The sequence below is a fragment of the Pantherophis guttatus genome, chromosome 14 (assembly GCF_059756535.1).
Source record: "Pantherophis guttatus breed Tessera chromosome 14, ASM5975653v1, whole genome shotgun sequence".
NCBI lineage: Eukaryota > Metazoa > Chordata > Lepidosauria > Squamata > Colubridae > Pantherophis > Pantherophis guttatus.
Window position 1 is genome coordinate 9,922,586 of NC_142076.1, and position 23,950 is coordinate 9,946,535.

Here is a 23,950-nt window from a genome sequence, read left to right on the forward strand (position 1 = left end):
TACCAAGGATGTTCTCACACATGGCCGGAGGAAGGAATGATGTGACCAGACAAGTGGACGCTGTTTTGATTGGGCCATGTGACTGATTGTTTGGGATTGAGGGGAAAACTTTTACTTTTAATTACCATATTTTTCAGAGTATAAGATGCACCTTTTTCCCCCCTAAAAGGGGATGAAAATTTAGGTGCACCTTATACACTGAATGTAGCCCCACCACCCACTGGCCCCCAGCCTTTGGCCTCTGCTTCACAGCAGTTACCTCCTTGCAAGTGAACAGCAAGAAAAAACAGCTCCTTTCAGCTTCAGCACAGCCTAATTAGCATAAGTTGATTGGATCGGCCTCTCGACTCTCAGCTGATTTGCTCTCAGCTCTTTTGCGCAGGGCTCTTCTGCTTGCTGCAAAGAGGTAAATTGCTGGAGCAAATATTTTTTTTCCTTATGCTAATCAAGCTATGCTGAAAATGAAAATGAAAGTAAAGCAGGGTGTTTGCTGTTTGCAGCAACGAGGCAAAATTGCTCAGAGGCAGAGGCAGATTTCTTTTTCTTCTTTTCCTCACCAAAAAAAATAGGTGCATCTTATACTCCAGTGCGTCTTATACTCCGAAAAATACGGTAGGTGAAAATCGAGGGGCCCCTCAGAGTTGGTTTTCACCAGATATGTGCCAATATGATATTTCCAATAAAGCTATTCTTTGAGGAATCTGCCTGCCTCAGAGTTTTGCTTGCTATGGATCTATTACTTGGAACCCTGACACTGAGGCAGGGGTGAAATGCTACCAGTTCGGACCAGTTCAGCCTAACCGGTAGCGCTGGCAGCGGGTGGTTTGGAAAACTGGTAGCGCTGGTGGCACAAGGCTCCACCCACCTGCCTGGTTGTCATTACTTCCTGGTTTTAACCAGGAAGTAACCTGTTTTTTACCCTCTGTGCATGCACAGAAGGGTTTGCGCATGCACAGAGGGTCATAGCACGTGCACTTCCGAACCGGTAGGTATGGTAAGTAGATTTCACCCCTACACTGAGGCAAGGAAGGGAGCTCACCCCAACACAAGACACTTGGGTCTTGAACCTGGGCTGCCGGCTTTCCAGCCAACAAGCCCAGCGTCTTAACCGCTGAGCCACCGTACCACCCTTATCGCATCTCGATAGCAATGCCTAAAATCTAAACTGGCATTCTTTGTTTCTTTCAAAGCTTTTGCTGCAATTTTGCATACATTAATTTAATTAATGATTCTGCTGGAGGAAGAAAAAAAATTAACCCTTTCTGAGGTATTGAAGGAGGGGGAGGTTTAATTTTTACCTTTTGCAACGCCGTAGGCTTCTTGGGTCAGGTAGCGAATCGGGAAGTTTCTTGCACTCGACGCAAAATTTGAACGTGTCTTCCATTTTCTGAAACATCTCAAAGTAGGATCGGATGCCAAAATCTGTGCAGGGGGTTTTGCCCTCCAGCGCAGATCTGGAAGGAAGAGGAAGAAACGATCCTATGCTAAGTCAAAAGACCATTCCCAATTCACTTCATATTGGAAGTGAATCACGTAAACACTGCCCTGATTCACTGAAGTATAAGAAGAAGGAGAAAGACCAGGACAATCAGATTTGGAAGATTATTTTATAACCAGATTAACAGAATTGGAAGGGACCTTGTAGGTCATCTAGTCCAACCACCCACCTAAGCAGGAGACCCTACACCATTTCTGACATATGGCAGTCCAGTCTCTTCTTGAAAGCTTCCAATGATGAAGCTCTCACAACTTCCGAAGGCAACTTCTGTTCCACTGGTTGATTGCTCTCACTGTCCTTATTTGCAGGTTGAATCTCTCCTTGTTCAGTTCCCACCCATTATTCCTTGTCTGGCCTTCGGGTGCTTTGGAAAATAGCCTGACCCTCTCCTCCTCTCTGTGGCAGCCCCTCAAATATTGGAAGACTGCTATCATGTCTCCCTTGATCCTTCTCTTCACTAGACTAGCCATGCCCAGTTCCTGCAACTGTTCATCGTATGTTTTAGCCTCCAGTCCCCTAATCACCTTTGTTGCTTTTCTCTGCACTCTTTCTAGAGTCTCAACATCTTTTTTATAGTGTGATGACCAAAACTGGATGCATTTTAGCCTTCTTGTAGAACCGCCTGGCCCGGTCTACATAATGGAGCTGATCAGGGTTGGGATTCTACTGGTTCGGACCGGTTCGGGCGAACCATGCGCAATCACCGAACCAGTTGTTAAACCAGAAGGATCCATCACTGGAGCTGATGGTTTACTAGCAAGTCAAACATTGGCCATTTTAGACCTTCTGTCTAACCCTAACCCCAACTCCCCACACCAATATTTCCCTCAATCTGTGTGCTAATCCAGCTCACCTATATTCATCGTAATTCTTCATGTTGAGTTTCTGAAGGATAACTTGGGACAGCCCAGGAACGTTACTCTCCATTGCTTGGAAACCCAACGAATCCATTTTCGCCCCGGTGAGAACTGGGCCCTTTGCTGAGTTGTTCTTAGAATGTCCACTTTTGGAAGTCTTTTTTTTGTTCCGCTGAGACATCTTTAACAGATTGGGAAGATCTAGAGTGGAATCCACCTATCAAAAGAGGAAGCAGCCAATATTGTTTCCAACCTCCTTCACCTTGAGATGTGGTAGATCTTACTATAGGCTTTCATGAATGGAATAAATTTGTTGGGTAAACATGACATTAGATTATATTTAATACTAGCTGATAATCCGGCATTGCCTGGGTATTTATTTATCCCAATCCTGTATTAGACAGGAAGAGCAACTTCATCCCGAGCTCTGATTTCAGCGAGAATTAAATTAGTTAAAAATGTTTTCCCTGTGCCCCCAGAAGCATCAAGTAAAATGATACCACCTTGTTGTTTTGCTAGCTGATCCCTGATCATTTGGTGTGCTTTTTTCTGATCTTGATTTAGAAGGGGATGGAGAAACATCCCAGGACTGATTTTCTGGTGCCTCATGATCAAAGCCTTGTTGAAAATGTCCGGACCAAACGTAATTGTTTATGTTGGATTTTCCCCGTAAACAGAGGGAGCCCCCTTGTGGAGTACTGTGAAGCCATTACCATGGCAACTCCACTGTGCTGTACAGTAGAAGCCATTTTAAGGCAGTACGGTAGAAGCCATTTTAAAGCACAACAGGCTGTATCTTAACAGAACACACACCCCAAAGTGTGAGCTTTGCCCCATTTTACAACCTTTCTTGCCACAGTTGTTCAGTGAATCACTGCAGTTGTTAAGTTAATAACACGGTTGTTAAGTGAACCTGGTTTTCCCCATGGACTTTGCTTGACCGAAGGTCGCAAAAGGGGATCACATGACCCCGGGACATACAACTATCATAAATATGAGTCCGTTGCCAAGCATCTGAATTTTGATTCTAATACAGGATTGGGATAAATAAATACCATGGGGATGCTGCAATGTCATAAGTGTGAAAAATTGTCATGTTGCTTCTGTGCTGCGGCAAGTTTGAATAGTCACTAAACAAACGGCTGTAAATTGAGAATTACCTGTGTTAATTTAATATTATACGTTAGACTTGCAAGTGGGGCACCTTGAGAAGAGATGGGATGGGCAGTCAGGAAAGGAATAAGGTGCTCAACAGGGAAAGGTAAAATGTTCTTGACAAGGTTTCATTTTAACCTGAGATTGAGCAACTTCATTTAGAATCACAGAGTTGGAAGGGACCTTGGAGGTCTTCTAGTCCAACCCCCTGCCCAGGCAGGAATCCCTACACTACTTCAGACAAATGGTTATCCAACCTCTTCTTAAAAACCTTCCAGTGTTGGAGCATCCACAACTTCATGATTCGCTTAACAACTGCAAGCAATCCGCTAAAGAACCCCGACAAGAAAGGTCTTAAAATTGAGCCTGAGTTACGTAACAAATGCCTTGCTTAGCAAACAGAGATCCTGGTTCCAATCGTGGTCATAAGTCGAGGACTGCCTGTAGCATCCTTAATGAAAACTCTTCCCTTCCCCCTCTGCCTGTTGGATTGCTCTTGTCACAGCGAATCTATTTGCAGTTCCAGGATCCTCATCCAATTTTTCTCCCGGCTAACAGCCTTCATCATCTCCCTTGCCTTGCACCTGCTCCCTTAAATCAATCCTTCCTAGGAGAGAGACGATGGGCCTACGATAAGGTCTATGGCTGGCTGCCAGCCGAAGACAGTGCAGCCAATCTTCATTTGACAGCATGCCTGTCCAAGCAGCTCTGGTGCCAAAGATCTGTCAGCTTGTTTTGCAAGACGCTCTCGGCTAACAGCCCCAGTCTGAGTCGGACTGACAGCCCCAGCCTAAGCCCGGCCGTAGAATTCATGTTGGGGCCTGTGTTCATTTTTGGAACATGCAACCCATGTAAATACAGGGAGTCCTTGACTTATATCCAGAATTGGGACCTGAATTTCCAAAGCGGTTGTTTGGAGTGTCAGGCCTGTCCTGATCTAATCCCTTAGGAAAGAAAGACCCTCGACTCCATTCGGTTGGAGCGAAAGATTCTTTTACGAAGAGATGTTGACAGGGTTGGGTTCTACTTACCTTTACTACCGGTTCGCAATGGGAGCGTGCGCTTCTGCGAACCTTCTGCACATGCACAGATCACCCATGATGATGTCATGGTGGGTGGGCAAAGCATCCCACTGGTTTTACTACTGGTTCTATAGAACCGGACTGAACCCACCACTGGATGTTGACTAAAGTAAAGTCAGGTGAGCTCTGGGTTTCCCGTACTCAAAAGATACACAAAGGTTTCCTCTCATCCCAACCTTCTCTCTGTGACCAGTTCATCTTCAGCCAATCGGAATTTCCCGAAGTGTTTTGAGAATGCTGAGATGTTTTGGGGTAATCCACATACTTACTCAGGATGCCTGGCCTTGGATGCTGGTATAAACTGGTTCTGAGCTTCTCTGCTCTTTAATACTTGCCATCCCCTCCCTTCCCTTTTCCCATCACGTACACACACAGATTTATTGCCCATCTATTCAGAGTGCACTGATGATGTCACCTTGAATGGTGATGAAACGTTTGAAACCAAAAGGGCCAAGCTCGGAGTTCAAACCAACAGCCCAGAGCACTATATTTTCAGGATAGGAATGGCACCAAGATGCATTGAAGATGTGACATGTGGACAACATGGGGCAGAAATATCTGGTTTCTCCCTCACTAGGTTTGCATGGGAGATTATACAGAAAATAGATTGACTAAGCCTTCCAGAGGTTTAAGGCACCATTTCAGATCTTTGTTGGGTTTTTGTTTTTTTTTAAAGATGGGGTAGCATTTTGCCACTGAACATTCGTTATGCTGTTTAGAAACCCTGCAAAAAATGGGTTGGAGGACTCAGCGAGAGGCTGCCCCTCCTTCTTCGACATCCCTGCAAAGAGTGGAAAATTGCATTTGGTGGCAAATCCCTATAAAGGCTGTCCTCGACTAACAAAACAGCAATTTGCAACGGATTTGCCAATTCACCTTACAACCACCATGTTCATCTAATGACCATATATATACATACAAAGTGTTTTTCTATCGAGGCACCTGGTCTACCCTAACATGTGGGAGGGGGCATTCTGCTTCCCTTTCGCCTTTCAGCTCTAATCCAGGAGCCCTCAAGCAGTCGCATTCACGACAAACCATTTTTATACCAAATTTATATTCCTCCGATAAAGAAATAAAGGGAGTCTAGTATAGATCTATTTCAAACTATTTAGCTAGCCATACCCTTACTCGGATTCGAACTTGGGCTGCCTGCATGTTAGGCAGTTGTATTAACCTCTGAGCCACAAGTTCTCTTCCCTTCATCAGCTTCAGACAGGGGAGATTGTTTTTCTATCAAGACACCTGGACTACCCCAACATGTGGGAGGGAGCATTCTGCTTCCCTTTCGCCTTTCAGCTCCATATGTATCTTAGCCACTGAGCCACCTAGCCAGGCTCTGTGTGTGTGTGTGTGTGTGTGTGTGTGTGTGTGTGTGTGTGAGAGAGAGAGAGAGAGAGAGAGAGAGAGAGAGAGAGAGAGAGAGGGAGAGAGAGGGAGAGAGAAATCAGATCAGTCATATGAATAACCTGATTTACGATCGTCGCAACTAATGACTGCAATGGGCAGCCTCCATTACAGTCGTATGTCAAGGACTACTTGTAAATCTTCAAGGCTCAAGTGCTAAGCACGTGTCTTCATTTACAGTCATTAAATCCTTTAAGCCCTTTGTTTGTGGCCAAACCACGAAAAAAAACACCCCCACCAAAATCTCTATTTTGCAGGGCGTACGATAAAGCAGGTGGAAATGCCGAGAGATTTGTTTTAAGTGAATTTGGGGAGGGGAAAACGCTTTGCTTCATGAAAGAACCAGCGGAATTTCAGGAGATCCATTAACCAGGCGATTCCCAGGCTTAACGCTGGGCTTTGAGGTCTGTCACTCTGCAGAAGTCATCAGAATGCAAAATGCTTGCTTTCCGTCAACAGAGACGGAGAGAGAGAGAGAGAGAAACTGGGACTGTCGATTAAGTATGCCAGTGCTTGTTAGCGGTGCAAAATGGCACAGGGTGCCTGGAATGTCTCTGTTTATCCCGTGCATAGAGCGAAATTCTTTCAATTAATATCCAATTAGCCATGGCGGAGTGATGGGCAGGGATGTTCCTCGTTGGAGCTCAGCTGTGAGAATTTTTCTAAGCCCTCTTCCCAGCTGCAGACTTCAACAAGTGATATCCCATCCGACTTGTGACACTTCCAGACTTGGCTCTATTTTTAGACGTCTTTAGATTAGAGCTAAAGTCAAACAGGAAAAGATATTCCCCTTCCTCCGGTTTCAGAGGTTCTACTGTGCCAAGGCTTGGTGGCTTTCAAATCTGTGGCTTGAGAGCAGTGGTGAAATCCACTCACTTTGGCTACCAGTTCGGGAACGGGAGCACGCTATGCGTGCACGCACAAAGCCTTCTACGCATGCACAGTGGACATGAGCTGGGCGACGGCTCGCGTGCCCGCAGAGAGGGCTCTGCGTGCCAGCTGTGGCACGCGTGCCATAGGTTTGCCATCACGGCCCTATACCATTCCAGACAAAGAAGAGCTGTCCAGTTGCTTCTTGAGAAACTCCAGTGATTGAAGCAGCCACAACTTCTGAAGCCAAGCTGTTCCACTGATTTCACTGACAGGAAATTTCTCTGTAGTTCTAGGTTGCTTCTCTCCTTGATAAGTTTCCAGCTGTTACTTCTTGTCCTGCCTTCAGGTGCTTTGGAGAAAGGAGGATCCATGTGACTGTTTTCTTACCATGTTTCCCCGAAAATAAGACCCTGTCTTATATTTTTTTCAACCCTTAAATAAGCGCTTGGCCTTATTGCCATGTGCTCAAAAGCCCGGCTGGGCTTATTATCAGGGGATGTCTTATTTTGGGGGAAACAGGGTAAATAGATAGATAGATAGATAGATAGATAGATAGATAGATAGATAGATAGATAGATGATAGATAGATAATAGATAGATAGAGATGAAAGAGATGAGAGAGAGATGAGAGAGAGAGAAAGAGAGAGATGATAGATGATAGAGGAGAGAGAGAGATATGTTAGATGAGAGAGAGATGAGAGAGAGAGAAAGAGAGAGGCAGAGGCAGAGACTGTCTTATATTTTTTTCAACCCTTAAATAAGCGCTTGGCCTTATTGCCATGTGCTCAAAAGCCCGGCTGGGCTTATTATCAGGGGATGTCTTATTTTGGGGGAAACAGGGTAGATAGATAGATAGATAGATAGATAGATAGATAGATAGATAGATAGATAGATAGATAGATGATAGATAGATGATAGATAGATGATAGATAGATAGATAGATAGATAGATAGATAGATAGATAGATAGATAGATAGATAGATGATAGATAGATGATAGATAGATGATAGATAGATGATAGATAGATAGAGATGAAAGAGAGATGAGAGATAGATGAAAGAGAGAGAAAGAGAGAGATGATAGAGGAGAGAGGAGAGAGAGAGATATGTTAGATGAGAGAGAGATGAGAGAGAGAGGGGGGGGAACTGTCTTATAATTTTTTCAACCCTTAAATAAGCGCTTGGCCTTATTGCCATGTGCTCAAAAGCCCGGCTGGGCTTATTATCAGGGGATGTCTTATTTTGGGGAAAACAGGGTAAATAGATAGATAGATAGATAGATAGATAGATAGATAGATAGATAGATAGATAGATGATAGATACATAGATACATAGATGATAGATAGATAGATAGATAGATAGATAGATAGATAGATAGATAGATGATAGATAGATGATAGATAGATGATAGATAGATAGAGATGAAAGAGAGATGAGAGATAGATGAGAGAGAGAGAAAGAGAGAGATGATAGATGATAGAGGAGAGAGAGAGATATGTTAGATGAGAGAGAGATGAGAGAGAGAGTGGGGGGGACTGTCTTATAATTTTTTCAACCCTTAAATAAGTGGTTGGCCTTAATGCCATGTGCTCAAAAGCCCGGTTGGGCTTATTATCAGGGGATGTCTTATTTTGGGGGAAACAGGGTAAATAGATAGATAGATAGATGATAGATAGATAATAGATAGATAGAGATGAAAGAGATGAGAGAGAGATGAGAGAGAGAGAAAGAGAGAGATGATAGATGATAGAGGAGAGAGAGAGATATGTTAGATGAGAGAGAGATGAGAGAGAGAGAAAGAGAGAGGCAGAGACAGAGACTGTCTTATAATTTTTTCAACCCTTAAATAAGTGGTTGGCCTTATTGCCATGGGCTTAAAAGCCCGATTGGGTTTATTATCAGGTGATGTCTTGTTTTGGGGGAAACAGGGTAGGTAGATAGATAGAGAGAGAGAGATGATATAGATTGATAGATAGATAGATAGATAGATAGATAGATAGATAGATAGATAGATGATAGAGATGAAAGAGAGATGATAGAGAGATGATAGAGACAGAGAGATGATAGATGATAGAGAGATGATAGATAGATAGATAGATAGATAGATAGATAGATAGATAGATAGATAGATAGAAGGTAGATAGATAGATAGATAGATAGATAGATAGATAGATAGATAGACAGATAGATGATAGATAGATAGATAGATGTTTTCTGAGGTTTTCGTGGGTGTTTGTATGTAGGTCTTTGGTTATTCGGGTTTTCTCCCGCGTAAGACTTGCTCCTAGAAGCACGAAGCTGAAAACACCATCCTGAAGATGACGAATGAGTCTTCATCAAAAGGTCGCCAAGACACTTCCAATTTTACGCGGGAGAAAACCCAAATAACCAAAGACCATATATATATGATAGATGATAGAGAGATGATAGAGAGATAGATGGATGGATGGATAGATAGATAGATAGATAGATAGATAGATAGATAGATAGATAGATGATAGAGATGAAAGAGAGATGATAGAGAGATGATAGAGACAGAGAGATGATAGATGATAGAGAGATGATAGATAGATAGATAGATAGATAGATAGATAGATAGATAGAAGGTAGATAGATAGATAGATAGATAGATAGATAGATAGATAGATAGATGATAGATAGATAGATAGATGTTTTCTGAGGTTTTCGTGGGTGTTTGTATGTAGGTCTTTGGTTATTCGGGTTTTCTCCCGCGTAAGACTTGCTCTTAGAAGCACGAAGCTGAAAACACCATCCTGAAGATGACGAATGAGACTTCATCGAAATGTCGCCAAGACACTTCCAATTTTACGCGGGAGAAAACCCAAATAACCAAAGACCATATATATATGATAGATGATAGAGAGATGATAGAGAGATGGATGGATGGATGGATGGATAGATAGATAGATAGATAGATAGATAGATAGATAGATAGATAGATAGATACCGTTTTTCCCCGAAAATTAGACCCTTCTTATATTTTTTTGAACCCTGAAATAAGCGCTTGGCCTTATTTGCCATGTGCTCAAAAGCCCGATTGGTCTTATTATCAGGAGATGTCTTATTTTGGGGGGAACAAGGTAACTGTTCATGCTCCACTCAAGAGCTCCAACACTAAAGTTCAGTTGCATCGGTCTGTTTCTATTGTGCTTCTTCCAAACTTCTTCTTTTTAAAATGAGAGGTTTGCAGGAGTAGGATGGGAACCATATTCAACTGTCATGAATCTTTACGGTTAAAAAAAAAAAGCCAACGTTGGCCAACGTGGGTGAGGTAGATACTATTCTAGTCTGATACCACCCACAAATCAACCAATGAACTGATTGGAGTTGAGGAACAGAGCCAGGGGAAAAGAAATAGACTCTTATGGAACATCTGGAGATCTTCCAGGCTTCCAAGCTCATAGAATGTTCCTCTGCCTCTTGCCACCACTATACTACAGGTAGTCCTTAACTCACCATCTTTTGTCTAGCAACTGTTCAAGCACTGGAAAAAGTGACTTACAACTGGTACTCACACTTAAAACCATCACAGCATCCCCAAAATTCAGGTGTTTTGGCATGTATCTATGATACATAAATACATAAGGGACATGGTGGCTCAGTGGCTAAGATGCTGTGCTTGTCGATTGAAAAGGTCGGCAGTTCAGCGGTTCTAATCCCTAGTGCCGCGTAATGGGGTGAGCTCCCGTTCCTTGTCCCAGCTTCTGCCAACCTAGCAGTTCGAAAGCACGTAAAAAATGCAAGTAGAAAAACAGGGACCACCTTTGGTGGGAAAGGAACAGCGTTCCGTGCGCCTTTGGTGTTGAGTCATGCCGGCCACATGACCACAGAGACATCTTCGGACAGTGCTGACTCTTCGGCTTTGAAACGGAGATGAGCATTGCCCCCTAGAGTCGGGAACGATTAGCACATATGTGCAAGGGGAACTTTTACCTTACCAAGCTTAAATACAGCCATCTAATAGGAGCCAACAGGTATATATATATATATGCGAGGGGAACCATTACCTTTACCTTAGCATCATGGGTCATGTGATGACCTTTTGCGACCTTTCCACTTGGCTTCTGACAAACATAGTCAACGTGGGAAGCCAGGTTCGTTTAAGGATTGTGCAATTCACTTAACAGCCATGGCAAAAAGGTCGAAGAATCAGGCACGATTCACTGAACTGCTTTGCTTAGCAATGGAAATTTGGCTGCTAATTGAGGTTGTAAGTCGAGGACTACCCTGTTTCCCCTAAAATAAGACATTCCCTGATAATAAGCCTAATCGGGCTTTTGAGCGCATGTGTTAAAGTAAACCCTCCCAAAAAGTAACCCCTTCCCGAAAATAAGCCCTTCCCAAAAATATTTAATCACATGTGCAGCCAGTCCCTGCCATTTCCTCTGGTTAGGGTTAGGGAGACAGAGCTGGAAATCAGGTAAGATGGCAAGAGGAGCCCCATCTTGCGCCATGTGCCCCAAAATAGACCTCCCCAAAAATAAGGCCAAACACTAATTTCCAGGTTCAAAAAAATATAAGACAGGGTCTTATTTTCGGGGAAATATGATATCTGTACAGTGAAAATATAGCATCTGTTTTAAAAGGAGCCTGAGTAGCGTAGGAGGCTAATGCCTCCTACTAAGGCAGCATTTAACATCCAGCTGCCTGCAATTACTGTAAGTTCGAATCTCACCAGGCTTCATGGTCGACTCAGCCTTCCATCCTTTCTAAGGTAGGTAAAATGAGGACCCGGATTGTGGGGGCAATAAGCTGACTTTGTATAAAATATACAAAAGTATGAAGGCTATTGCTTAGTGCATTGTAAGCCGCCCTGAGTCTCCGGAGAAGGACGGCATATAAATCAATTTTTTTTTAAAAAATTGTTTTGCGATGTAATCAGCTGTATTCACGAAATGTACCAATCCAGGGTTAAGGAGCCATGATTTACAGGATAAACCCCAGGGGTTTGGCTCAAACAACCCACAGAGAAGCCAACCCCATCATGAGCTTGGCCGCCTCCCACATCCAAGGGCATATTAGCTGGTGTTTACAAAACAGCACAAGCTTTGCAAAATCTCTACAAAATGTGGGACCCGTGCATAAATAACAAATAAATGCATAAATCAATATTTTTCTTTCTTGTTAAACCCTGGCAGCGTTTTCCTCCAGGAGAGAGACCAGAATTTGTTCCCAAAGAACACTTTCTCCCAAAAAAGGGGAAAAAGGAGACAGAATATCTTGTCTGTTTCTCACAGCCAGAACAAAATTAATTTTACTGAAAATTAAATGGGGTCCATTTTTAAGGGGTCTCAAAATCCATTTCTTGCAAACTCAAATAGTTGGGGGGGGGAGCGAGCAGATTGACCCAAGCAGACAGCAAGGGGGAAAAAAATTTTGTTATTAGAAGAATTTTTTGCTACTGTGGCTTAAAGTAAAGTACCGTGCGAGCTAGTAAACCCATAAATAAAAATGATCTTTATCTAACTAGGTTAGGAGGATTTTATGAAAATGCTAGTCAAGCAAGGCACAACCTTAAAAGGTTAGATTTAAAGCTCGGGAGACAAATTCACCTGCTCGATGTCTTCGTTCCTTGGATGGTCCAGGAAGAGGGAAAGAAAGTTTCTTGTGCTGTCCCCACCTTCTCAATGCAGAAATGCTACAGGAGGCCTCTCATTTGTGAGGATCCAGCCAGCCCCCCCCTCCCCGATCTGACAGGAGGAAGATTCAGACTATTTGGGCAAGAGAACTGTTGAATGCTGAATTTATCTTCCCTGCCAATAGTCTCAGCATCCTCTTTGGGCTGCATCTGCCCCCTACAGGAAGAGAGGGGACATTACAAAAGCATCTAAACCAGGGGTGAAATGCTCCCGGTTCGGACCGGATCGCCTGATCTGGTAGTGATGGCGACGGGTGGTTCGGAGAACTGGTAACAAAAATCCCTGTGCCCCACTCCCCCCATGCTCAGCTGAGCCGCACAATCATCAGAGGCTTTTTTTTTTTACTTTTAAAAGCATTTTATCTACAACCTCTTTGGCCGAAAAAATGCTTTTAAAAGTAAAAAAAAAAAAAAAAGCCTCTCATGATCGTGCGGCTCAGCTGGGATCCTCAGAGGCTTTTAACAGAAACAAAACATTTTTTTCTTTTAAATGCCTCTGACGATCCCAGCTGAGTTGCCTGATCGGCAGAGGCTTTTTTAAAAAGCCTCTGCCAATCAGGCAACTCAGCTGGGATCATCAGAGCCTTTTGAAAGCATTTTTTTACAACCTCTTCATCACAGAGGTTGTAGAAAAAATGGTTTTAAAAGTAAAAAAAAAAAAAATGGCTACGTCCACCCAGTCACATTACCTTCCCACCAAGCCACGCCAACAAAACCGGTAGTAGCAAATTTTAGATTTCACCACTGATCTGAACCAGTGTATGCTAGACAGGTAGTCCTGAATTTACACGAGTTCGTTTCAGGGGTGAAATGCTCCCAGTTCGGACCGGTTCGGCCAATCCGGTAGCGATGGCAGCAGGTGGTTCAGAGAACCGGTAGCAAAAATCCCTGCCCCCCCTCCACGCCCACCCATGCCCACCCATGCCCACCCAATCGCCCGCTTGCCACTTCTTTTAAAAAATGCTTTTAAAAGGTTTCTTTTTTTAAAAAAAAAAAAGCTCTGACGATCCCAGCTGAGCTGCGTGATCTCAGAGCCTTTTTTTTCCTACTTTTAAAAGCATTTTTTTACAACCTATTCGAATAGGTTGTAAAAAAAATGCTTTTAAAAGTTTTTTAAAAAATCACGCGCCACAGCTAATCACCATCCGACCCCCCCCATGCCTCCTTTTGGCGTGCGTGGTGTGCACTGCACATGCACGCCAGAGGTGGGTTTCAGCAGGTTCTGACTAGTTCTGGAGAACCGGTAGCGGAATTTTTTTTTTTATTTTATTGAAAAGGTTTTACAAATACATTTTCTCCCCAGTTTCCCCCCCCAGCCCTCCCTATCCCCCCTAACCCTCCCTAACCCCCCTAACCCTCCCCTCCCCCCAGGACTTCCACAAAATATAATCCAAATCAAAATCACATTTTATAAAACTTGAACCCCTCCACCCCCTGTATATTATTCAAATCTTCACAAAATTCAATTATTCTATCCCTGTATAATACATTCAGTTAAAAGCTATCTGATATTTTCTAGTTTGGTATTTATTCTGCACATAATCTATCCACTTTTTCCACTCCCATACATAAGTCTCTTGTGTCCAATCTTTTAGATATGCTGAAATCTTCGCCATCTCTGCAAAACTAGCCATCTCCAAAGTCCATTCTTCAATAGTGGGCATAGCTTCATTTTTCCAATATTGACCTATCAGTAATCTCGCTGCTGTTACCATATACAATATCAGCTTTACTTCACCCAATGTAAAACCCTTAACTATAGCCAATAAAAACAGTTGTGAAGAAAACTGAATTTTTTTCTTCAAAACATTTTGCATAACCCACCAGATTTTTATCCAAAAAGCCTTCACTTTCTTACAAGTCCACCACACATGATAATATGTGGCATCTAAGCAATCACATCTCCGATAGCGGAAATTTTGAGTAGTGCGGAGAACCGGTAATAAAAATGCTGACTGGCCCCGCCCCCATCTATTCTCTGCCTCCCGAGTCCCAGCTGATCGGGAGGAAAGGGGGATTTTGCAGTAACCTTCCCCTGGAGTGGGGAGGGAATGGAGATTTTACAGTATCCTTCCCCTGTCACGCCCACCAAGCCACGCCCACCAAGCCACACCCACAGAACCGGTAGTAAAAAAATTTGAAACCCACCCCTGATGCATGCGGACAGCGTGCATGTACATCCAGCGAAACGGTAGTAAACCGGTTCAGATTTCACCAATGGTTCGTTTAGTGACTGTCCAAAGTTAAAACAGCATTGAAAAAAGTGACTTTTTCCACACTTACGACGGTTGCAGCATCTCCATTGTGATCAAAATTCAGGTGCTTGGCAACTGCTTCATGTTTACGATGGTTGCAGCATCCCAGGAATATGCTGTCGGCAGAAAAATCCATCTGGTTCAGTTCCAAGCTGGGAGAAAGATGCTGGAAATAAAATGGAGGCTGGAGGCGGATTGGAAAGAAAGATCTATTTGTTGATGAACAGAACCACCAGCCATTGTGGTTCTGGGGCAGCTGATCCATTGGTTTGATGAGTACATGGATTTTTATAGGTTTCAGAGATGCTGCTGGGCGGGAGGTTGTTTGTGCAATGTCTGAAATTTCTATAAAAATGCAGTTCTTAAAAGAGTTTATTGAAATTCAAGAGGCTTGGAATTGGGGAGTCCAACATTCTCAAAGCTTGGAATTATTCCACATTAATCTATATTACATAACAACCCATTCCCTGCTAGAGTTTGGAAAGGCTCCAGGTTCTTGGTGAAATGACTACGGTGAGCGCAGTGGTGTTGCTTTGTATGAAAGATAGGATAGGATAGGATAGGATAGGATAGGATAGGATAGGATAGGATAGGATAGGATAGGATAGGATAGGATAGGATAGGATAGGATAGGATAGGATAGGGTGCAGAATAAGAAGAGAAGAGAAGAGAGAAAACGGAGAGTAGAATAGAATAGAATAGAATAGAATAGAATAGAATAGAATAGGGAAGGGAAGAGTTTATTGTCACTTTGAATGTACATTAATTGGCATACATTAAAAATGAAGTTTCATTGCACACAGCTCTAAAAGGGTCCCCACCTATGGCAGTTCTTTCTTCCAGAAATGATTTCACGTTATGATTTTATTCAATCTCCGAAGGCGTCTGCCAGCACCTTTTCCAGCTATCACCTTTGATTCAAAGGCGCCAACTTTCACAACCTGTCGTTCCAGAAAAGCCGATGTGTTTTAATCAAATGCATTTCTTGGCGAAGGTGCTGGGAGATTCAGGATTTTTTGGGCCCCACAATCCAGTGTTTTTCAACTTCCGCAAAAAAAATCCAGGTGATGATGATTTGGGAATGTGTGTGTGTGCACGCATGTATCTTCTTTCACGGGCCATCACTGGCTATTATTTCCTGAACAGCAAAATAACTCAACATTGCATCTTGCATCCTGGTTCGTAGTAACCCTAAACCAGGGGTCAGCAACCTGCGGCTCTGGAGCCGCATGTGGCTCTTTCACCCCTCTGCTGCGACTCCTTGTCACTCAAAATATGCGTCACAACCACCAATGTGCGACACCCGCCGGCACGCAATTTATTGAGCTTTTCAACCCCCGGTAGGTCAACCATGGATAAATCCAAGAAAAGAAAAGTTTCAGAAGAAAACAGAACATTTAATTCAACTACATATGCTAGTTTTGTGGCCGCTCAAGAAATAGTCAGGCACGGGAAGGGTTTTGTGGCTCCCGGTGTTTTCTTTTCTGTGGGAAACGGGTCCAAATGGCTCTTTGAGTGTTTAAGGTTGCAGACCCCTGCCCTAAGCCCTGCCTTTCTGCAATTACCAGGATTTGCATTCTCCAGCCTCACCTGCAAACTTAATAAATTTAAGAGGTGTGGACTTCAACTCCCAGAATTCCCCAGCCAGCAGGCTGGGGGATTCTGGGAGTTGAAGTCCACTCCTCTTAAAGTATGCAAAAGAGGCCAAGCTTGAAAGAGCTTGCCAAGTTTGAAAAACACCGGGCTAAACCAGGGTTAAAGAAATTTCTGGATAGTTTAACACCCCTTGCATTTGGAATTATTTTACAAATAGACCAAATCCTCCTCCCTTCATAGAGATAGGGAAGACAAACGAGTGGCTTGCATGACATTCATTTCCGGGTCCGATGCGACATATGCAACATGAAGTGGAAGACACAGCCCAGCTGCCCTTAAAGCACGGAAGGGGAGAGAGAGCTGCTTGGGGGAATCTCCTTTAGGCAGAAGTGGTCACATAAACCCTTACAGAATTTCATACGACACGATCAATGCTTGCCCTATGATTTTTTTTTTCCCCTTGCCCCTCAAGGTCCGTTGGGAACCGCTAATGTTTCTTTCCTTGCATGACCTACGAACGAACCTCTTTGGAATCAGAGCAGCCCGCCGGGCAAGAGGCGGTGGGAAAGCCGCGCGCCACGCCCTTCCTTTGCCCGCTATAAAAATGGCGGCCGGGGATCACGTCGACGTCAGGAGCCGCGAATGTGACGCAAAGGCGTTGCTATGACAACGGAAAAGGACGCCGTTGGTGAGTTGGGCAGCGGGGTAGATCGCATGTCGCGGATGCCGGTAACCGCCTCGGATCGCTCCTCTTCCTCTAGCAAGGCAGGAAGGGGACAGCAATCGAGTTTCTGTTCCCGTGACCCTTTCTGGATTCATTGAGTAAAGCTGGAGTAGAGGCGTAGTAAAGCTGGAGTAGAGGCGTAGTAAAGTTGGAGTAGAGGCATAGTAGAGCTGGAATAGACGATTCCCTTGTCAGTGTCTGCAGGGACCACCAAACAAAGCAACCTGGGGACCACTTGGGCTTCCTTGGAGAGATCAAACCATAATTTCCCATGTAAGGTCTACATCTCAGCTTGAAGGAGGCTGTTGGAAGCCTCATGCTTTTAAGATCAGGGTCCTCATTCCAGCTCCTAGGACGTTGAGAGCAGAGGAGCCTGGTTTAGATAGGCTGAGAATGAGATGGGATCGATTGGCTAAGTAAACTTAAGAGTTTAACTGTGGTTTGTTGCATCAATTGCAATTGGTTGGATGCCCAGCATGCCAAAACCATACCTGAGTGGCCCTATAAGGCCTCTTCTCTTGTGTTAAGGTTGTTTTTTTTTAAAAAAATCTCTTTTTAATATCTTCTTTTTATAGCGAGTCGCACAAGGGCATTCTGTGAATTGGGCAGCCATTTAAGAAATAAATAAATACAATGAATACATGGCTAGCTTTAATGACTTCCATGCTTACAATATTCTAAGCTGCAGCCAGGCAACCCGTAGTATAGGATAGAGTAGGAACCCAGCAGTCATGGCTTGGCTGATAAACTCTGGTTTGAGAGTCATAGTTGATTACAGGGAATGAATCTTGCAGAGATGAAATAATGTACTGTCGTGTGTAGTCCCTTCTTGAGTTAGGTGGGTGGTCATCTAGAAATTGATGGATGGATGGACAGATAGGTTAGAAAAACAGATGATAGATAGATAGATGGATAGATAGATAGATGGATAGATAAATAGATAGATAGATAGATAGATAGATAGATAGATAGATAGATGGATAGAGTAGAGATACAGAGAGAGAGATGATAGATAGATAGATGGATAGAGTAGAGATAGAGAGATGATAGATAGATAGATTGGATGGATGGATGGATGGATGATGGGATGGATGGATGGATGATTGGGGGAATGGATGGATGGATGATGGGGTTCTGAGTGGATGATGGGGGTGGTGGATGGATGATGGGGGCTGGTTGGCTGGATGATGGGATGGATGATGATGGGATGGCTGGATGATTGGGGGGCTGGCTGGCTGGATGATGGGGGGGGATGGATGATGGGATGGATGGATGGATGATTGGGGGAGCTGTATGGATGATGAGGGCTGGCTGGCTTGATAGATGATGGGGAGGGCTGGGTGGATGGATGGATGGATGGATGGATGGATGGAGTGTTCTCCATGTATTGGACTATATCTCCCCAAAACCTTTGCCAGCATGGAGATCTTGCCAGGGAGTCTGGGAGGGACCACAGAAGATCACTTGCAGGATTTTGAGCCAGTTGTTTCTTCCTCAGCCTCATTAACCTGGCAGGATTTGGAGGAATATAAGGAAGCATGGAAAGAAAGTCAAGTGATCCATAAACACGTCTTCTTCTTCATTATTATTATTTACTCTGTGTCTTCTCTTCTCCTTAGGCTGTAGCTACCTTTCTATACCAAGAGGTCCTTCCTTCTCATGGCGGGTTCACCTTCCTTTCCCGTTGAGCCACCAGGCAAAACAGTCAGCCTCACTGTGCTGGAGGGCCATGACTTGGTAATTGTCCTCTTTTAGTTCATGCTGGAATTCCTGGATTGAGGATCATCGGAGTGGACCTCCTGCCTCTATGACTATCATCCCAGAATGTTCAGGGTTTTTTTTTTAATCAGAACGATTCAAGGGCATAATATTTTAATAATTTATTTTATTGATTTGATTTGATTTGATTTGTATACCGCCCTTCTCCAGCAGGACTCAGGGCGGTGAACAGCCGAGATAAAACAGAGCATACAAAATTTAAAAAACAGTTTAAAAGGTAATTAAATAATTTCAGCCCACAATTTAAAACAACCCAATTAAAACCAATTTCAAATTAAAACCGAAACGGATGGGATCAAGCCAGCCCGGCTAGGTGAAATAAATAAGTTTTCAGGGCCCGACGAAAAGTCCGGAGGTCTGGTATTGTGCGTATCTCTGGGGGGAGGTCGTTCCAGAGGGCGGGTGCTGCCACAGAGAAGGCTCTCCCCCTGGGGTCGCCAGCCGACATTGTCTGGCGGACAGCACCCTGAGGAGGCCCTCTCTGTGCGAGCGTACTGGCCGGTGGGAGGCTATTGGCAGCAGAAGGCAGTCTCATAGATAACCCGGCCCTAAGCCATGGAGCGCTTTAAAGGTGGTCACCAACACCTTGAAGCGCACCCGGAAGACCACCGGGAGCCAGTGCAGCTCGCGCAGGAGAGGTGTCACATGGGAGCGCCCCGTCGCTCCCATAATCCCCTGCACGGCCGCATTCTGGACCAGCTGGAACCTCCGGGTGCACCCCAAGGGGAGCCCCATGTAGAGAGCATTGCAGCAGTCCAGGCGGGAAGTGACGAGTGCCTGAGTGACCGTGCGTAGGGAGTCCCGATCCAGAAAGGGACGCAACTGGCGTATCAGGCGGACCTGAAGCACATATTAATATCTTATTTGACTAGGTACTTAAAAGCTGGTTACTGGCTTTTGGATTTATTTGCTTTGAGATTACTGGTCCGTCTGTAGATTTTTTTGGGATGCCAATCGCCTTGTAGGAAGAAGAAACATCAAATTGCTTGAAAGCAGCTTTTTCATTATTATTATTTTAAAAAGTATTTTGCAGATTTTATTTAATAGCTCTGAGATTTTACCCAAGCCTGTTATACCATCCAAGATCAACAAAAGTAAAGAGAGAAAGAGGGAGAGAAAAAGAGGGAGAGAGAGAAAGAGATGGAGGGAAGGAGAGAAAGAGGGAGAGAGAAAGGGAGAGAGAAAAGAGAGGGAGGGAGGGAGAAAAAGAGGGGGAGAGAGGGAAGAAGGGAGGGAAATAGAGAAAGAGGAAGAGAGAAAAAGGGAGAGAAAGAGGGAGGAAGGAAAAGAAATAGAGAGGGAAGAAGGGAGAGAAAGAGAGGGAGAGAGAAAGAGGGAGGGAGGGAGAGGGAGGGAAGGAGGGAGAGAAATAGAGAAGGAGAAAGAAAGGGAGAGGCAGGGAGGGAAAGAAGGAGGGAGGGAGAAAGAGAGAAAGAGAGGGAGAGAGGAAAGGAGGGAGAGAAAGAAAGAGGGAGAGAAAAAGACAGGGAGAGAAAGAGAGGGAGGGAAGGAGGGAGAGAAATAGAGAAGGAGAAAGAAAGGGAGAGGCAGGGAGGGAAAGAAGGAGGGAGGGAGAAAGAGAGAAAGAGAGGGAGAGAGGAAAGGAGGGAGAGAAAGAAAGAGGGAGAGAAAAAGACAGGGAGAGAAAGAGAGAGGGAGGGAAGGAGGGAGAGAAAGAGAAAGAGAGAAAAAGGGAGAAAGAAAGGGAGAGAGAAAGAGGGAGGGAGGGAAAGAAATAGAGAAAGAGGGAGAGGGAGAGAAAGAAAAAGAGAGAGAAAGAGGCAGAGAGAGAAAGGGAGGGAAGGAGGGAGAGAAAGAGTGGGAGAAAGGGAGGGAAAGAAAGAAAAAGGGAGAGAGAGAAAGGGAGAGAGAACGAGAGAGTGGGAGGGAAGGAGGGAGAGAAAGAAAGGGGCAGAGAGAGAGAAAGAGAGGGAGGGAAGGAGGAAGAGAGGGAGAGAGAGAAAGAGAGGAGAAATTAGTATTGCTCTCGGAGGTGAGGCTACCCTTTGTCCTGTCCTCAGTATTGTGGTCTCCGTTCTCCAGAAAGGCCTCAAAGGAGACAGTCCGGTGACATTTGTGCGCGTTGAGTACAACGGCTTCGTCCTTGGTGACTCCCCCAAGATGGACGCCTCTGCGGAAGGAAGCGTGAAGTATCATTTCACCGCCTCTTTTGACAGCCATCCTGAAGGGTTACACACTTTGGATGATATTGCCCAGAAACCTGTGATATGTGAGTAAAACTACCTCTGCCTACAATGGTTTTGCTGGAAACTAGCACTTCCGTTTTCTGGCCAGACTGTGCTCATAGCAGGCCATTGTTTTGCTTTATGATCACCTCAAAAACATTGTAAAATTGAGTTGGTCATGTGACTGGAATGTTTTATGGTGACATATAACTGTAATGGTCAGGCTCCCTTATGGTCCATGCAGAGGGTAACCGGTAAGTGCTTTGCATTCAATAGCAATAGTACTTAGACTTTTATAGCGCTTTACAGTGCTTTCCAGCCCTCTCTAAGCAGTTTACAGAGTCAGCCTCTTGCCCCCAACCATCTGGGTCCTCATTGTACCCACTTTGGAAGGATGGAAGGATTGAGTCAACCTTGAGAGATTCGAACTACCAAACTGCTGGCAATCAGCAGTCAGCAGAAGTAGCCTGCAGTACTGCACTCTAACCACTGCGCCACCGTGGCCCTTCAAAGATTACAGTCAGCCTTAATACACTCCAGTAAGGCAAATGGAGGATTTTATGGCAGGATGCGTGCAGCAATTGTAGCTTATTCAACAAAGGCTTGTTAAAACAAATTGTAGCATACCGCAATGGCTGGATGACAGGAGTGAGTCAGTAGCGAAGAGGTTATAATACTGTAACTCTTTCTGAAAAGCAACCAGACTGTAAAATGATATAGTGGTTTTTATGCTTGTTTTTCCCAGTCACTGTGATTGAAGTCCTGCCAAAGGAGAAGAAGCAAAAAGATGAAAAGGTGGTGTCGCTCGGACAGGCTGTGGCAGGCCTTCTCCCTCTCCTGCAAGGTGGGTGAAAGAATAAACTTTGCACTGGGATGTAATCTGGAGTTGCAGAGAGCAAAGAGGTGGTGGAGGATGGATTATTTGGTAGGCAGGAAGAGGGCAAAGACAGGCAGCAGTTCACAGAGTGCATCTATACAGTAGTGGCCAAAATTGTGGGAATCTTTTGGGAAAAGTATATTTTCTAAAACTAGCTCATAACACCACTTTTTTGGGGAGTAGTACCATAAAATTATATATCAATGGAAAGATAATTTAATTATTATTATTATTTATTGAATTTCTATACCGCCCTTCTCCCGAAGGACTCAGGGCGGTGAACAGAATAAGATTTCATATACATGTAATAATTTTTTTAAATTTTTTTTTATAAACAGTAAATAATAAATTGAGTCAATTTAGTGTATCTGCTAAGACCTTGGCATAGAATTTAGATGTTTATGCTAGCCTTGCTTGTTGAAACAGAATGGTCTTCAGGGCACGTCGGAAAGTGCGAAGATCTGGGATTATTCATATTCCATCATGAATGTGATGCAATAACTTTGATGAAGGATTTGCTATTAGAATAGCAGTAACAGTAGAAAGAAGAAAAGTGAAACACGTAGAAAAAACGAGATATACAAAAATTATCACCATAGAAAAAAATGAGATATACAAAAATGATCATCATGTTAGTTAATTCTTAGCTGGGTAACCTTTAGCATGAATTATGGCCTTACAACGTCTTCCCACGGAGTGAACCAAGTTTTTTAGTTCTGCAGCTGTTATCATGTGAAACCAAGATTGAATGATGGCTTCTATTAACTGGGTTTCATTGATGGGTCGCTTCTGACTAACCAGTTTCTTTAGTTGGCTCCATAGATTTTCAATTGGGTTAAGGTCTGGGCTATTCCCAGGCCATTCCAGCAGTGGAATAGGATTATCTTGAAACTCCCCAAAAAAAAAAAAAGTGGTGTTATTAACTATCAGACCTCAAAAATACACTTTTCCCAAAAGGCTTCCACAATTTTGGCCACTACTGTAGTTATGCAGATAATTGCTTTAGTCCGGCAAGATTCTGTCTCTCGGCGAACAGTAATAAAGAAGCTACTCAGAAATAGCTTCACGTATCGTTCTTGGTTCTTTGGCCCTGACAAGCCAGAGTCAGTCTGTCAACAGGCCAACACTTTTGGTTCTTGCACAAAAGAAACCTGCACTGTGCAGAAATGGACCTCTTCCAAGTAACTCTGTGTAGATCTTCAACCCTCATGTCCTTGCTGTAGTGAAGCATATTCTCTCACACTCATCTCTTTGATAACAGTCAGTATTTCACCAGGGTTTAAAGAAATTTGGCTAATCATTTTTCTTTCTTCCAAAACAAAAATTTTCTTTGTCAATGGCCTCAAATTGCCCTGTCCCAGGGATGAAATGCTCCTGGTTTGGACCGGATCACCCGATCCGATAGCGATGGCAGCGGGTAGTTCAGAGAACCAGTAGCAAAAATCCCTCCCCACCCCCCATGCCCAGCTGAGTCATGCGATCATCAGAGGCTTTTTTTTTTACTTTTAAAAAAAGTTTTTTAAAAAACCTCTTCGGCTGAAGAGGTTGTAGAAAAAATGCTTTTAAAAGGCTCTGACGATCCCAGCTGAGTTGCTTGATCATCAGAGGCTTTTAAAAGCATTTTTTTACAACCTCATCGGCCAAAGAGGTTGTAGAAAAAATGCTTTTAAAAGTAAAAAAAAAAAATTTGGCCACACCCACCTAGTCACATTACCCCCACCCCACCAAGCCACACCCACAGAACCGGTAGTAACAAATTTTACAGTCACCACTGCCCGTTCCCAATGTCAGGCTTGTCCTGACCTGGACATTTAGGAAAGAAAGACCCTTGACTCCGTTCTTTGAAGTGAAAGGATCTTTTACTAAAGTCAAGCGGTAGCAGCATAAGCAAAGCTGGATCTGAATATTACCGTGCAAAGACCACAGTTTTCCCATCTCTCTGGCCCTCCCCTCTTGACCAGTCCATCAGTGTCCAATAGTATTCGTCCTCAATGTTTTGGAAA

The 23,950-nt window shown here is 43.9% G+C and overlaps 2 protein-coding genes across 13 annotated transcripts in view; one reads left to right on the forward strand and one right to left on the reverse strand.

Moving 5' to 3' along the window:
- MSS51 (MSS51 mitochondrial translational activator) overlaps window positions 1-12,646 on the reverse strand; it is a 33,498-nt gene extending 20,852 nt beyond the window's left edge. The window contains exons 1-3 of the mRNA XM_034420485.3: window positions 12,445-12,646; window positions 2,352-2,572; window positions 1,299-1,454 (exon numbers count right to left, since the gene is read on the reverse strand). Coding sequence (XP_034276376.2) covers window positions 1,299-1,454; window positions 2,352-2,536 — 341 coding nt within the window. The 5' untranslated portion in view covers window positions 2,537-2,572; window positions 12,445-12,646. The remainder of the gene's footprint in view (window positions 1-1,298; window positions 1,455-2,351; window positions 2,573-12,444) is intronic.
- A 4,273-nt stretch (window positions 12,647-16,919) lies between these two features.
- Window positions 16,920-23,950, forward strand: part of CFAP70 (cilia and flagella associated protein 70) — a 58,039-nt gene continuing 51,008 nt past the window's right edge. For 4 of the 12 annotated variants that reach the window (XR_009622892.2, XR_015729846.1, XM_034420480.3 and 1 more), the window contains exons 1-4: window positions 16,920-17,069; window positions 18,725-18,842; window positions 20,928-21,114; window positions 21,816-21,914. Coding sequence is in view for 6 of the 12 variants with exons in the window: in XM_034420480.3 (XP_034276371.1) it covers window positions 18,765-18,842; window positions 20,928-21,114; window positions 21,816-21,914 (364 nt within the window). In the remaining 6 variants the exon portion in view is untranslated. Of the gene's footprint in view, window positions 17,147-18,724; window positions 18,843-20,927; window positions 21,115-21,815; window positions 21,915-23,950 lie in introns of all 12 variants that reach the window. The other 8 variants (XR_015729842.1, XR_015729844.1, XM_034420479.3 and 5 more) reach the window with 2 other exon arrangements.